The 15,631-nt window shown below is 36.3% G+C and overlaps 1 protein-coding gene across 2 annotated transcripts in view; it reads right to left on the bottom strand.

The window, feature by feature from the left end:
* The window catches only part of GYS2 (glycogen synthase 2), a 62,924-nt gene that overhangs the window by 22,269 nt on the left and 25,024 nt on the right, over positions 1–15,631 (bottom strand). For both annotated transcript variants that reach the window (XM_069491218.1, XM_069491217.1), the window contains 7 exons: positions 14,117–14,261; positions 8,376–8,493; positions 8,060–8,180; positions 4,670–4,776; positions 3,945–4,004; positions 3,382–3,460; positions 2,506–2,619 (listed from right to left, as the gene is read on the bottom strand). In XM_069491218.1, the coding sequence (XP_069347319.1) occupies positions 2,506–2,619; positions 3,382–3,460; positions 3,945–4,004; positions 4,670–4,776; positions 8,060–8,180; positions 8,376–8,493; positions 14,117–14,261 (744 nt within the window). The remainder of the gene's footprint in view (positions 1–2,505; positions 2,620–3,381; positions 3,461–3,944; positions 4,005–4,669; positions 4,777–8,059; positions 8,181–8,375; positions 8,494–14,116; positions 14,262–15,631) is intronic.

Consider the following 15,631-nt stretch of genomic DNA (forward strand, 5'->3'; position numbering starts at 1 on the left):
TTTTTTTTCACCATCTCCCAACCCTCCCTTCCATCTGTATTTTTATTGTACCTAACATGTGCCAGGCGCCAGACAGATCCTCAGAGGCAGATCCACAGATTTGGATATAAGTATGACATAAAACTTTCTGACAAAAACAGAAATCTGCAGGGAAATAAGAGGCTTCCCTTGCCCCTACTCTTACCTTTCAAGAAACAAAAAATTGAGAAGGATCAGGGCAAACTATATTAGAACGAGGCCAAGGCAGTGCTGACACGCTCTGCAGTGAGGTACAAGGCTCTGTGGATCCAATCCTACGAAAAATGTGAGGGATGGTGCACCCTTGATACACATGTTCCTGCATTTCAAGGGATGTAACTTATTACAGGAGGTGTGCTAGGTGTAGAAAGTTCAGAAATACAGAAACACAAAACAGAAAATAAAAATTGCTCATAATTCTATGACACAAGGCAATGTGTAAGAGTGTGTGTGTGTGTGTGTGTGTGTTTGAAATAAATGGGATAGCACAGCACGGAATAATTTATAAACTCCTTGTGTTATTTAATGCTGTATCATGAGTTCTTCCTGCCATTGTGAATATTTGTCCTACCTTGATTTCTGACATATTTTTCTCTTCTTATTCTTTGTTCCTTCTTTCTCTCCCTGACTTTGACTTTTCTTCCTCTGAACTCCTCTTATATCTTGAGGTTTCCTTGGGTAGCCAGGTTTTTCACTCATTCAGCCTGGTTTTTGAGGGTGTCAGGGTCATCGTTCTCTGGGCTCCACTACTGCCCATTCACCAACACCTCCCTTCACGGTTGCCTTGTAAGCCCCAGACCTATGTTTTCTAAGTGCCTATTGAACATCTGAACCTGGATATCTCAGAGGTAACTCGAACTCAGACCATCAAAAATTGAATTCATAGGGTCACCCTCAAACCAGCTTCTGCTAAAGACTTTCCTCAGTTTTTAGAAAGCGTTGGTTAAATACCGAAATCAGGCTATTATTCTTGATTTCTCCTGCTTTCTCACTCCCAGTGTCCATTGATCACCAAGTATGAACTTTTCTGCATGCAACGGTCTCTCCCACTGTTCTGTCCTCTCCAGCACTTCTGGCCTTTGTAAGGGACCCTCATCATCTCCCACTGTACTGTTGCAGTAGGTTCTTAATTTTTCTCCCTCTACTACATCCACTCATGCCTATATCAAGGAGTTAATGAAACATGAGAAATGAATTTAAGAATAGACTGTTTTTCTTCTAAGAAGTTTTGCAGGGGGAGGGAGGAGGGAGGGGAGGGGAGGGGATGGGTGCATACCTACGTGATGAGTGCGATGTGCACTGTCTAGGGAATGGACACGCTTGAAGCTCAGACTCAGGGAGATGGGGGGGCACGGGAAATATATATAACCTGAACTTTTGTACCCCCATTATAAGCTGAAATTAAAAAAAAAAGAAGAAGAAGTTTTGCAGAGGAAAACAGAAAAGGGAAAACATCCAGGGGAACAGGGTTAAGGAAAAGTTTTCTGTTTGTTTTCCAAAGTGGAGAAACTTAAGGAATATTTGTAGATAGCAAGGGAAGGAACTAGTGTTAAGAAATAAACCAATAAGAGAAGAGAGGGTAAATGGATAGGGCAAGTTTACCACAAATGTAGGAGGGATTGAGATCCTAGAACAGTCCTAAGAATCTGAAGGAAAAGAAATAAGAATAGGTCAAAATCTGTATTCGAGACCAGCATGGAGGGACACGGGGGAGAGGGGGGCAGTTTATAACCCACTAAATTCTCAGTTAGCTCATCTGCTAAAAGTGAAAGAAAGGAGGGAAAGTGGGGGGCCTTGAAAAGCTTGGTAAATCCTATGGCAACTGATCTTGAACCCGGGCGAATGGAATTAACTAGAGATAAGCAATTATCTGTTCACATGTTCATCACCGTCATCCACACCTGGAACCATTGCTGAAACATCACATGCCCTCAGTAGACATCTTGGAGACTATGCTCCACAGTGGCAGAAACCAGGTCTTAGTCATATAAATGCCCTCAGCAACTACATTGTGCCTAGTCACCACAGAAACTCCAGTCAAAAGAAAATTACATAAAAGCGTCATTAGCCACATTCTCTGAAACTAGAAGCTTCCCATATTATCCCCTTAAGCTGAACTTTATCGGGGAAGAAACAAACACAATTCATGTTAATATCAGTGATTCCTTCATTCTAAGTAATTCTTAAAATATATTGGTATTATTAAAAATCAAGTCATTTCCTTATGCTTATGGGACAGTATTGTACAATGAAATTGAACGCTAGAATTATAACTTAAAGCTATGAATATGCTTCAATTTTCAAGAATGATATAAAAATATTCATTATATGCTAATTACCGAAGACAAGAATATGGATTAATTCTTTTTAGAAATACTTAAAATATTTCTGGTAGGCATCAAAACAACTAAGGGAGCCTTCTAATAAATTGTCAGAAAATATATTCTACGTAATTTTGATGTGCCCTCCATAAACGATTAGTTCTACCTTGACTCTGTCCGCACGGTTGTTGAAAAGTCCAATCCGTCTAATGGTGCTGAGGATGGGATCCGTGGAGTCATCAATCATGTTGTGAGTGGTCACAGGGGGCAGTGACTGTCGCTGAATGAGAGGGAAGGAAATGTCAGTTGTGGAAATAATTAATAAGTGTGACTAATTTCAACAATAGGTCCTTGACATTTCACCCAACCTTTATGCCATCAGTCTTTTGAGATGACAGGAATGATGATGACTAAGTTTTGTGGTTTCAAGATAATGGGTTGAAAAATTTCCTTTGCCTACTGTGAACAGCTTTTGCTTTTCATCTGCAGCCACTATATGAAAGGCTTGGACTTCATGACTGCTTCTGGAACTTATTTGGAACATAAGGGTGTCCTGAAATCCTGACTCAAGACAGCCTTTACTGGTTTCTTCTAGCAGAGCTATCTTCCAGTACCTGATATCTCCTTGTTAAAACAAGAGTTTTGTTGCATGCCTAACATATGTGTTTTACCTTTGTTTGCAATAATATTACTTGACTGACAAACATTCATATTTTCTCTGCTGTAATTCAAATTCTGTAATTTTGGAAATATTTAGGACTTTTTTGTTGTTATTACACTATACACAGTTTTTCAATTGGATGTACTGCTTTCAAAAGAATTTTGTGAGTGGAAAGACATTTCGTGAGATTTTAAAAAGGAGCCCTTAAAACCACCCATGAAAAAACATACAAAATCGTAATTTAAGTGACTACGTGAGAATGTCTTTTCTAGCTATCAGATCTAAAAATGTTCCCAATTAGCACACTCCAATAAATTAAAATATTGAAGTAGATTGATTTGAATAATGAGGGGAAATAGTGGGCACTTTTTTTCTTATTACCTGTGTTGAAAAGATGGCTCTTTTCATAATTGTTAGGTCGTCCCGATCTAAAATATTGTTCATGTCAGGAATTTCTCCTCTGTGGGGGAAACAATGTTAATAATAAAAACAAAAACAGCTGGCACTAATTCAATGCTTCCTAATCATCAGACATAAATTATATATTAATATTTTATTTATTTTAATGTTTTAATAAAGTAAACATGTTAATACAGATTTAATATATAAATACATTATATTTAATATTCATATATTAAGTCAATATATATTTTGAAATAGTCTCATGAAATCTCCCTCAGCTTCAGATTGACATATTAACCCTTAATGAGCTCCCCACTGAATTAGAAACTGCCTACAAATATAAGTGTGTTCTCATTTCTACCAGCTGTTTACAAGTTTTGTCAAATGAACGATAAAATACCACTCCCATGATACAACACGTCTTCAAAGGCTAGTAATTCCTTTATATTTGGAACAAAATAAGTACATTATAATGTCTAAGTTGTTAAGTTTGAATAGTGAAGACTTAGATCTTTGAAGTGTTAAGTATTCCAAGCACCTACCTTAATAATGCATCATAGAGTTTTTTTCCAAACTTTTCCTTCACAGAGTGTGCAATGTCCCTGTTTGGAATGGAAAGATTTACAATTTAAACAGTATCACAAATTTTTAATCTTTATTTGTCAGGGCAATGCTGGTGTTTTGTCAACATTCTTTGAAATTATAGGTCTCTTTTTTATAGCTTCTTCTGCTATTTTACTATTTGCTAATTCAGCTTAAGTTAAAATCTCCAGAGCTTTTAATAGAACACTCTGACCAGCCCAACAAGCTTAAAATTATTTTCTTGATGATAATCAGAGTAGGGTAGAGAACAGGGAGGGGGAGTAGACAGAGGTATAGCTATAACAAGATGGGAATTAGTTAATAATTGTTGAATATTGGCTACGAGTACGCAAAGGGTCATTGTACCAATCTCTTTACTTTGACATAAGTTTTTAAGTTTCCACAATAAAAAGTTAAAAAAATTTTTGACCTATCTTGAAAACTTTCTGCAGAGGCTTGCTCCTTCCTGGGTAGCTCATCTCAAAGTTTGTATAACATCTATAATGTTATAGGCATTACATAATCTAACTGGTAGCACAATGAGTAGAGAGCCAAGCAGTATTTGTGCTATAATAATCTTAAAGAAAAAACAAAGTTCAAGGAGATACATCAGAGATCGTGCACTTAAAAAAAAAAAATCCCTTTACGCTTATTGCTTGAGAACATTCATAGGATGGGAGATTACCATAGCTGTTTTCGCACTGCCTGTCCTTTCAGGGTTTCCACATTGAAATTATTTGTCTTGGCAGGCATAATGAAAAACACCACCACTGTGACATCACTTCTATGCATCTGATGAGGGATTAGAAAACACAACAGAGTCAGCTATCAAAAATTTAAAAAATGTAACAGATGGACCTTAAACTTTGAAAAGTAGTGTTTTTAAATATCACTAGATTAACCTCTATGGAAAATAGTATGGAGATACCTCCAAGAACTAAAAGTAGACCTACCATTTGATCCAGCAATCCCACTACTGGGTATTTACCCAAAGGAAAAAAAAAATCATTTTATCAAAAAGACACTTGCACTCAAATGTTTATTGCAGCATAATTCACAATTGCAAAGATGTGGAATTAACCCAAGTGCCCATCAACATATGAGGGATTAATAAAATGTGGTATATGTATACTACAGAATACTACTCAGCCATAAAAAACGTGGTGAACTAATAGCTTTTGTAACAACCCGGATGGAACTGGAGACCATTCTTCTAAGTTAAGTATTGCAAGAATGGAAAAACAAATACCACATATGCTCACTATTAAATTGAAACTCATTGATCAACACCCATGTGCACATATGGTAGTAAAACTCAACGGAAACCAAGCAGGTGGGAGGGGGGTAAATCTACACCTAATGGGTACAATGTATGTTGTCTTGGTGGTCATGGGCACACATGTAACTTTAACTCAAACTGCACAAAAGCAAATCATGTAACCAAAACGTTTGTACCCCCATCCTATTCTGGAAAAAAAAAATCTATTTATGGTTCACAGAGAAATTATATTCACCTTCCTGAGACTTTTTCAGCAATTTTAATCTAGATCTGGCTTTCAATAAACATTTGTCAATTAACAGTTTAAAACTTCAGACATAAAATATTTTCATGGCATGGGTTATCTAAAACAGCAGTCCCCAACGTTTTTGGCACCAGGGACTGGTTTCACGGGATGAAGGGGTTGGGGGTGGGGGGGTAGGAGGAGCTTAGGCGCTGATGTGAGCTATGGGGGCGCGGCTAGAAATGTAGATAAAGCTTAGCTTGCTGGCCTACTGCTCACTTCTGCTGTGTGTCCCTGATTCCTACTTTCGTGGCAGTTTTTCCATGGACCATTGGGGATGGTGGGGTGGCGGGAAGTAGAGCTCAGATGTTGATGCCCAGCCCGGTTCCTAACAGGCCACAGACTGGTATCAGGCTGTGGCCTGGGGCTTGGGGACCATAGATCTAAAATATATAACAATTGCTATTGAAATCACTGTGCTTCTCTGTGGTTAAAAAATAACTTAAATGAGAGCTACCATAACAAGGGCAAAACTAGTTCTTTAAAATTTCACATTGGAAATGTAATGAAGATTTAGTTTTGGTTTGTTCTTTTTCATTTCTTCTTTAGCTTTTTCACACTGATTTGCACAAATAGATTGTTTACATTTTTCTGTTAAATGTCTTGATTCTTATGATGTTGCAGTTTGGCTTTTAGCCCTAAAGTAAAGGAACAAGCATATACTGAGCACTTTTGGGGTAGCAAGCTCTGTGCTGGGGTGTTTTAAATACATACTTTAATCTAGTCCATAATAATTGTGTATGGCAGATATCACTCTCCTCATTTTATCAATATGAAGAGAAGCATGAGAGGGTAAATATTTTGTCTAAGCTCCTGTAACAAGTTAGTGGCAAAGCTGGGATATAAACTGCTGGTTTTTTACTCTAAAATCTATGTTTTCTTTTCCTCTTCCCACAAATACCACTGGCCTAGCATCTCTCAGAAAGAAATGACATTAATCAGCTGTGGAGGTGAAAGCATAAACTCACTTAAATCCATGAATAGATGAATGTTCATGTGTTCTGTAAATGATAGACTATTTCCTGAGTGTGGGGCACTTTACCATCTAGTATGTGGCTTTTGCACTCTGGGGCCTGACAGTCCATTGAGGAAATCTACGTAAGTCATAGAATGGGAAACTCACCCCTGTAATAGCCAATGTGCTATCAAAGAATAAATGTACTGTATGAAAAGAGAATGCCTTCTTTTAACGTTTCCAAGTATGGTTATCTTTGATGTCTAGTATGATAGCAATAGGTTTTTTTTTCACATCTAAAAATAAAGTGAATGCTTAATAATTGTACAAATAAATTTATTAGTAGTGTCCCTAAACATGATATATATTTGATGTAGTCATGAATCCATTTATAAAGCTTGTTGAATGGATACATATATCTATTGAAATATGAAATAAGACTATTCCAGAATAATCTTTTTGGCCTTCAGTTCTAATTTGCAGGCTTGGGTTTTTATTAATGTACTGCTTCCTTGTTAATGTGGTTTTAGTAAATATTTTAGCATACTTGGTACAATGTCTGCTCTAAGGTAAGGATAAATCTATGTCCATGATAAAAATTTGACTGGAGAGTAGTACAGAGCTTGAGAAAGTTTAGATTGTCTCAGTATCTCAGTAAGGTTGTAATTCTACACTCGTCTCCTATGAATATTTTCTTGCTATTTATTATTCAACATTTTTATGTAATGAGATTAGAATATAAACCAGTAACTTCAATCAATAGCTATGACATGGTACCATTTGCTATTATTGCTTCTATTGGCACACGTTTTATTGCTGGCTTAGTTGGGAACTTATTTTCAGCCCCACCTTCCTGAGCAAAAAATGACTCCACATTGTTGGAAAAGAGCCTCCTTTTCTCCCCTTCATGTTTTCATTTGGTGGGACATCTCCTAGTTTAACAGTTTGAGACTCTCAATTTCAGGGAGGAGGTATGGCTGGGGGGTTGGGGGAACTAAGTTTGTATGTGTCTGCCCCGTTCTGTAGAGTTAGAGCTGTCCTGTTTGGCTGCCAGCCACGTGGCACATGTTACTGTGAAGGCCGGATTCAGCTGGGGGAGGATGGCAATGGCCAGAGCTGCCTGTGATTAGATGGCTAAGTGTAACACCAGGGTTCAGTATGAGGGCACCTATTGTCATACACCCAAGCTACATCTTCATTGGCCTTTTTTAAAAAAGTGATATTTTGCTCTCCATTTGCCTATTTCCTCATTTATTTTTCAATATCACAAACTCACATGGGGGAAAAGGGATATTATAATGACATAGCACATATAATGGGATAAGTTTGAGGGTCTCTTAAAAACATACTTTTGACAACATAGACAAATACACAAGTAAACAATATGACAACTCCAACATGTAAATTGAAAGGCCAAAGCCATTTTTAAAATAAGGTTATCATTTTAATTCTTCAACATTATATAATCTCTTGAAAACTACTCCAGAAAGTGCTTCACTTCCCACAGAAGCAAGTCCTCCATACAAGAGCACTGTGTCATGTTCTAGAGCTTTCTTACCCTCAGCAGGAAATTTAGCCTGGATAAAGATTCTAGGAAGATGTCAGCTCCTTTGTTTGAAAACTCATACCTTCCAGCAATGAAAAGGAACAAAGTCTTTTCAAGATCAAAGTCGAGATGACTAAAACAAAACAAAACAGTGGCAAATGAAGTAAAGCAACAGCAACAAAATGTACACGTGAATTTTGTTAAAATAAAGAAGGGGGCTGGAAAAGATAAACATTTACTTTAGCAATCCAGTTTCTCTTAACCAAAGATCCCTAAAATCACATGCTAATTTAAAAAAAAAAAAATATATATATATAGAAAAACATACCCATAGAAATGACCTCGAACAAAATCTTGGATCCTGGCTTTGTACATGGCATGTAGATTTTGAAACTCATGCACTGCTGAAAATTTTTTAACACTCAAGCCATTTGGAGTAACTACATCTAGAAAAGCAAAACAAAATCATCATGAAAACTTTCTTTGAGAAAGGGCACCATTATAGAAAAAAGTATTTTTTAAATTTATAAAGTTAGATGTCTATTAACATTTCTAGTTTCTGGCTACCATAGAATTTAAAATTCATAAAACTTCAGAATCCAGTCATTTGGTTGAATTAGGAAAACAGAGGACTTGACCAAAATAACAATGAGTGACTGGTACAATGAAACAGTTTAACCAATATCAATAATAATAATAATTATAGTTTTCATTTACTGATTGCTCATTGTGCACCAGCTACTGCTCTAATGGCTTTGCAATGTAATTCATTTAATCCTTGCAACAACCAAATAGAAGGTAATGGAGTAGGTGCTCTTATCTGCATTTTCAGAGGTGGAAACTGAGGCACAGAGTTGTTAAGGAACCTGTCCATGAACACACAGCTGATAAGTAGAAGCAGAATTCACGTAGTCTCTCCTCATTTGCTGTGTCTGCTCCCTGCGATCTTGTTTTCCACAAGTGTGTGGGAAATCTGTGCATTTGGAAAATTGGAAAGGCGACCACATATTTCTAATTTCTATTTCTTATTTCTAATACAACTGATTCATTCTTCCCAGAAAATTTTGTTGCTGAGGCAGGAAGGCTTTCTTGCTTTTCTGAATATTGGTCTGTGACAAGAAAGAGTCACTACTCAGAGCACGTGATGAAAAGCACCTACTGACTTGAATATATAGACTATCACATGTAGTAGTAATAAAAACAAAAGCAAGAAAAAGAAGCTATGTCAATAAATTTAGCACATGGCAATGGAGATTTTCGTAGTAGAGATTTAAACTAGAATTATAAGCATGTCACATCATTCTGAACTGACGTTTATAGTTTTAAAGTTAACCGACTGCTTTTTATAGTTAACTGACTATTCTCTTGAAATGGTTCCACAAAATCAACCGAGGCTTCTTGGTAATTTCTTGTGAAAAGAAAAGAAAAGAAAAACTACTGATTTTTATGAGTTTTTCTAAGTAATTGGCCATTTGTTATACTCTTTTAAACACCTTGCCACAGTAGAGTCAATTTTAGGTAGCTGGGGTTTCCAGCGAAAGCTTTAATGGGAATAATTCTGGTCGGGCGCAGTGGCTCACGCCTGCAATCCTAGCACTCTGGGAGATTGAGGCGGGTGGATCTTTTGAGCTCAGAAGTTCGAGACCAGTGTGAGCAAGAGTGAGCCCCCATCTCTACTAAAAATAGAAAGAAATTATATGGACAACTAAAAATATATATAGAAAAAAATTAGCCGGGCATAGTGGCGCATGCCTGTAGTCCCAGCTACTTGTGAGGCCGAGGCAGGAGGATTGCTTGAGCCCAGGAGTTTGAGGTTGCTGTGAGCTAGGCTGACACCACGGCACTCTAGCCTGGGCAACAGAGCTAGACTCTGTCTCAAAAAAAATAAAAATTAAAAAAAATAAAATAAAAATAAAAAAATAATGTGAATAATTCCTAGATGAACTGTGTAGTGTGATTAGGTAGTGTGACAATTAACTCTTAAAATGTATTTATCTTTTTATAGCATTTATATAGGGCTTACTTTGTGCCAGACCCTGTTGTATCTGACAAATATTAATTTTCAAAAAACTCTATAATGTAAGTTCTTTCTGTTGTCTTTATTTTACAGATGAAGAAACTGGCCTACAGATAGTTAAGATGTTTGCCCAAGGTCAAGTAACTACAAAGTAACAGAGGTTGGATTTAGAACCAAGGCAGCCTGGCTCTGAAGTCTCCACCCTTATCCACTGGGTCATGCAGCTATATCATCCAAAAAGATGTATAATAGAAAGATAAGGATGTATGTGGATACCAGTTGATTGTGACTTGAATCCTTTGGAATTTTCTAAATTTTTTCACAATCAAGAGTAAAAGATGTGTGCCCTGAAATTAATTATCTAGGTTTATTAGTCTAAATATTTTGGTCAATGAGGTCTTCTAATATCCATATTTATAGTGCAGAATAATCTCACACATACAGGCCTAAATGCAATGGTATGCTAGTAAAATTTCACATACAGCACCCCCTGAAAGACAGAGTGAGAGAGAGGGAGAGAGAGACTTTATTTATAGCATTTGCCTGTTTCCATGGTGTAAATACTCCCACCATGACTGACTTCAAGCTACCAAAGTGAATGCAGAGTTGGGAGGAGATGTACAGTAACACCATTATAGTACTTCTACCATACATATGAAATACACACACACACACACACACACACACATATGTATAAATGACCTAAGAATATACATCATAGTAAAATACAGTAAAATAATCAAGAAATGATATCTTTTGAATATTTATATAGTTGTTTAATTGTAAATTTATATCATTCAATTTTTAATAATGGTTGTATTTAATACCAACTCATGCATTTCCTGAAGTTTAACAATTGGTTCTTGCAAGCCAGTATGAGCTGGTTCTAGCTCACTACTCTCCACTTAAGAAATAAGGTTGAAAACATGTTTTAATGCATCGTTGATAAATATGGAATTATATGGACACTCTTACAGAGTTACATAATTTAAATTGTAGCTTTGTCTCTAGAATAAAAATACTTATATAGAATTTAATCATTATGAATTGCTTCTAAAATTATTCTCTCAATGTTTACTACACTAGTAAGAGTATCTTCAATTTGTGAGGTGTTCAACTCTGTAGTTGGTATTACTCTAAATTTAATTTTATTAATTAGCAAAGTTAATTAATTAGTTTATATAATGGAATTAATTAGTTTGCACATGTCATATACTCACATCATTTCAATTTCAAAAATTCAAAATATATACCTTGAAAAGTCTCCCTTCTACTTCTGTTCCCCCAATTTTTCCTCTCCCTGAAACAACATTGGTTACTAATCTCTTGCTGATATTCCCGAGAAGACAACGTCACTGTTGTCCACCTTTCTGATCTTAGGCAATGCCAACACAAAGGAAAAACATTGACTCAAGTATAGTACTAGCTAAAGTTCATATTAAGATATTAGCATGGGCTCAAAAATCAATAATTGCAAAACTCTTAGTAACTATATTAAAGGGCAAATGACAAATAGGAAAAAAAGGCACATATGACATATATGGTATATGCTGTATTCAGCTGTGTATTTGTAATAAATAGATTCATAATATTGCCTTCACTCCATGTTTTAAATCAAATATCACCTTTTCAATATCAAAAATTACTCTGAGTCAAATTTATGGTAAAATCATAAAAATACAGTAATAAACGGGTCTTTGACAATTAGTGTGTATATACTTTAAAAAATATCTGGTCGCATGCAGGCATTTGACCAACGAACATTTGCCTCTTGCTCTGGAGCTGTGTCCTCAGCATTGTAGCTGTGGTTATTCTATGAACTGGGGAGACCTCCATGAGGAACTAGAGAATACAAAGTCATAGTTATACTACATAATGCTTTTTTTCCCCCCAAATGCTCTTGGAAAAGTTTGTATGTTTAATGATCTACCAAAAGTCCATTGACCTTCTGGAACCACAAAATGTTCAGAGATTTCACAATTTCCATCAGAGCCACCACGTGACTCTACCACTGGTCTGAAGTGGACTAGACCGCAGTGTTTATAGTTTGGTAGAACTTCAGGTGAAGCTAGCTTGTGGGTAGCTAGCTAGGCAAGAACTTGGGAAAATCTAGTCAGTGATCCATACAAAATAATAATCGCTGACATTTCCTTTACAATGGACCAGGCACGGACCTGAGTTTTCCCATTGTGTTATCTCTTTAAATCATTGCAACAATCCTAGATAAGAGATAGGATTATCATCCACATTATGAAGAAAAGGCACAGAGCACTTAAGTAACTTTTACAGTGTCACATAGCTAGTATCATATATTCAACACAAAATCATTTTCGATACTGAGTTCAGGCATTTTGGCACAAACTTTTGGCATGAAGTTTGACCACCACTACTCTGTAGCTATATCTCTAAGAAGACAAAAATTTAAGAAAATAGTATATAGAGAAAGCAGGACCCAGCATATAATCTTGGAGAAAGCAAAAAGTGGAAAAACTATTAGAGGCACTGGAGAAGATTCATATTGGAGAGAACTCAGAATGTGCCATGTCATGAAAAGTAAGGGAAAGATAGAGGTGTTCATCACCTTTAAATGCTAGGGGATGTCATGGAACATCAAAAAAAAGTAGAGAACCCTGAATTTGGTGATTTGGGGGAAAAGCAATTACAGGCCAGTGTTGGAGGTTGGAAGCCAAAGTCCAAGGGACTATTGAGTAGGTGGAGGTAGCAACTATGGTTTATTTTTCCAAGATACTTGGCAGCAGGAAAAAGATTGTATACATGTTTGACAGGGTAACAGCCTTAAGAGAAATTTTCATTTTAGAACAGAAAAAAATAAAGCATTTTTGTAAGCTCAGAAAAAGATACTGTCAACAGGAGAAAAGGAAGAACCAAGAAAGAAATGAGCATATTGATGGAGTAAACACCTATAAATGGCATGAGAATAACAATCTAAGTGAATCCAAGAAAATCCTTGGAAAGAAAAAAGAATACCATACGATCTTAATGCAGCTGTCATTCAGATTACTTGGATTCTTTTTCTGTTTTGTTTTTATAAGTCTAGCACTTTAAAATACCTCCTCTAGACATTCAACTGGTATATGAAAGAAAGACAACCAGAGACAAGACCAGAAGAATTAAGCAGGAAGGATATATTACTTAGCACCATTTGGTTGCAACTAATAGAAACCTACTAACACTGGGTTAAGTATAATAATGAGGATGCTATTAATAGAATGCTGGAGTGTCTCATGGCAAAGACTAAGCTGGGTCTCAAGAATGACTTTAAAACGTGGTCTGAATCACTGTGGAGAACCTTCGTAAAAAGTTCTCTGTCTGTTTCTGCCTCTTACAGCACTTCACTGTAGTTTAACTTTCTTTGCATCAAGTGCAACAGAATAGAAAAACGGATGCTGCCAAAAGCTTCAAAGCTGACATTCCATAATATGAGTGTGCAAACAGACACTCATTTGAATGGGAGCATTTTGATTGGCCCAGCTTACGCCAGGTGTCTACCATTGGACCAATCATCTGTGGCCAGGTGATATATTTTATGAGCATGCTGCTTTGCATTGCCAACTCTGGTTGGGTTTAGGGATAGTTCCCAGAAAAATTTGCAAGGCAGCCTGGGAGGTAAAACGAGTTTCTACCAAACAGGACAGACAAGGCAATGTTACAAGATGTAGGACTGGGATAGTCTCACACAAATTTCTGACACTTTCTCGGCTTTCATGTTCTTAAAAGAGAAGAGTCAACTCAGCTTGCTTGCACATACCAAGTCATCATGACAACGCAGTTCACACCTAGGGCATTTCAAGCATATCTCATTTATTCAACAAGCACAGATTGAACACTTACTATGTTCCAGGTGTAGCTTAGTGTTGATTTCACTGCAAACCTACCAAAATTGAGAATTAAAATATATGTAAAGATCTGGGAGAAAACAGTGAATGCAATTCTTCTCTAGCTACAACTTTAATGCCAGGAATACAAAATCCTCATACTCTAATGTCATTTGGCACAGAAAGATAGGTGACAGATTCAGGGATAATAATTACCAGGCTTTCTCTTCAGCATGTGTTCTGCCTCTATTGCTGTTATTTCAGAAACTGTGGTGAACACGTGAGCACAATGCACAGCGGCCCGCTCCATGCAGTACCGGTGGTAAATCTGCCTGTCCCCAGCCTCTTTGTCTATGTTAAACTGTTAAAAACAAACGAACATACATTTGCTTATGCTGTTCTTCTACACAAGCAAAACAAAAGCACACATTTCACAAATTATCTTTCCTCAAGGCTTTGTAAAATTTTATGATCACAAAAAAGTAATGAAAATTTTCATTAAACTCATTGCCAAAATACATAACTACTTATGCTTTAAAAGGCATTACTTACTTTATTTCTCCTTCTAAACAGCTATTTAATCCCGTAAGTAAACGATGTTTCCATTTTGCTTTAATCAGATAGAATTCTTCAATTTTTGGCATTTTAATTATACTTTTACATATCCCCCACATTTTATAAATATTGAGCTAATTCTCTTCCCCAAAGACTTTATCATATTTTCCCCACAAACAATGAAACAGAGCTGACATTACACTTGACATTGAAAATAAGGATAATTATTATCATCCTTAATTCACCTAAAGGGAACCAGAAAAATAGAAAAGACAAATGCTTTCCCATGGCTATATAATCCTTTTACTTTATAATTTCAAAGAGTGTATAATTATTCTAATTAGATATTGTGTTAGATTGTGTAATCATCTATCATTCTGGGCCTCTTAACTTAAAAAAAAAAGCCAAATCACTTAAATAATTGGCAATAGTTGTGAGCTTTTGCCATTTCACTTAGTCACTAAATGTTATGTCTCACATAGCTGCATATAAAACTTGCAGTGTCCGAGAAAAAATAGCATATAGAGTTTCTGGCATTATATCAGCAGGGTGCTTTTTATAGTAAAGATTATTAGTAGCTCTTCAACACTACTATGTCAGGCACTCCTCTAAACATAATAGCACATTTAATCCTCATAAACCACCAAGACATATATTTTGTCTACATCTTATATAGAGAGAAATTAAACATTGTAGAGGTCAAGGAACTTGTCCAAGATCGCATTCCGATTAAATATCTTAGCAGAACCCTTAACTGATCCCTGATGAGTCTAACTCCAAACCTTGTACTCTTATCTGCTTTCACACCATTTAGACTTCAGCTCTATGAAGTCATTCCCAATAACTATAGCATCATATAGAGAAAAAGACTCATTACATGATTCTAATGAATAGGACAGGAAATTCCTGGGGCATTCTTTCATGACCATATTATTTGCAATCATCTCTCTGAAAATGTTTGAATCAGGGCTCTATATGGCATGCTTGGATTAGCAAAGATTTTCTTAAAAGCTCTGTATGGCTTGTCTGATTCATTCAACCAAGTCTCTCATTTAACCAACATTTGTTGAGTAATGATGTGTATCTGTTACTTTACTGAGCTTACAAATTAGTGGGAAAACAGGTAAAAATCAGGCAGAAATGAGTACCTGGATAAGGTATAGGATCAGAGCAGCA

Source organism: Eulemur rufifrons, chromosome 16 (genome assembly GCF_041146395.1).
Source record: "Eulemur rufifrons isolate Redbay chromosome 16, OSU_ERuf_1, whole genome shotgun sequence".
Classification (NCBI taxonomy): Eukaryota; Metazoa; Chordata; class Mammalia; order Primates; family Lemuridae; genus Eulemur; species Eulemur rufifrons.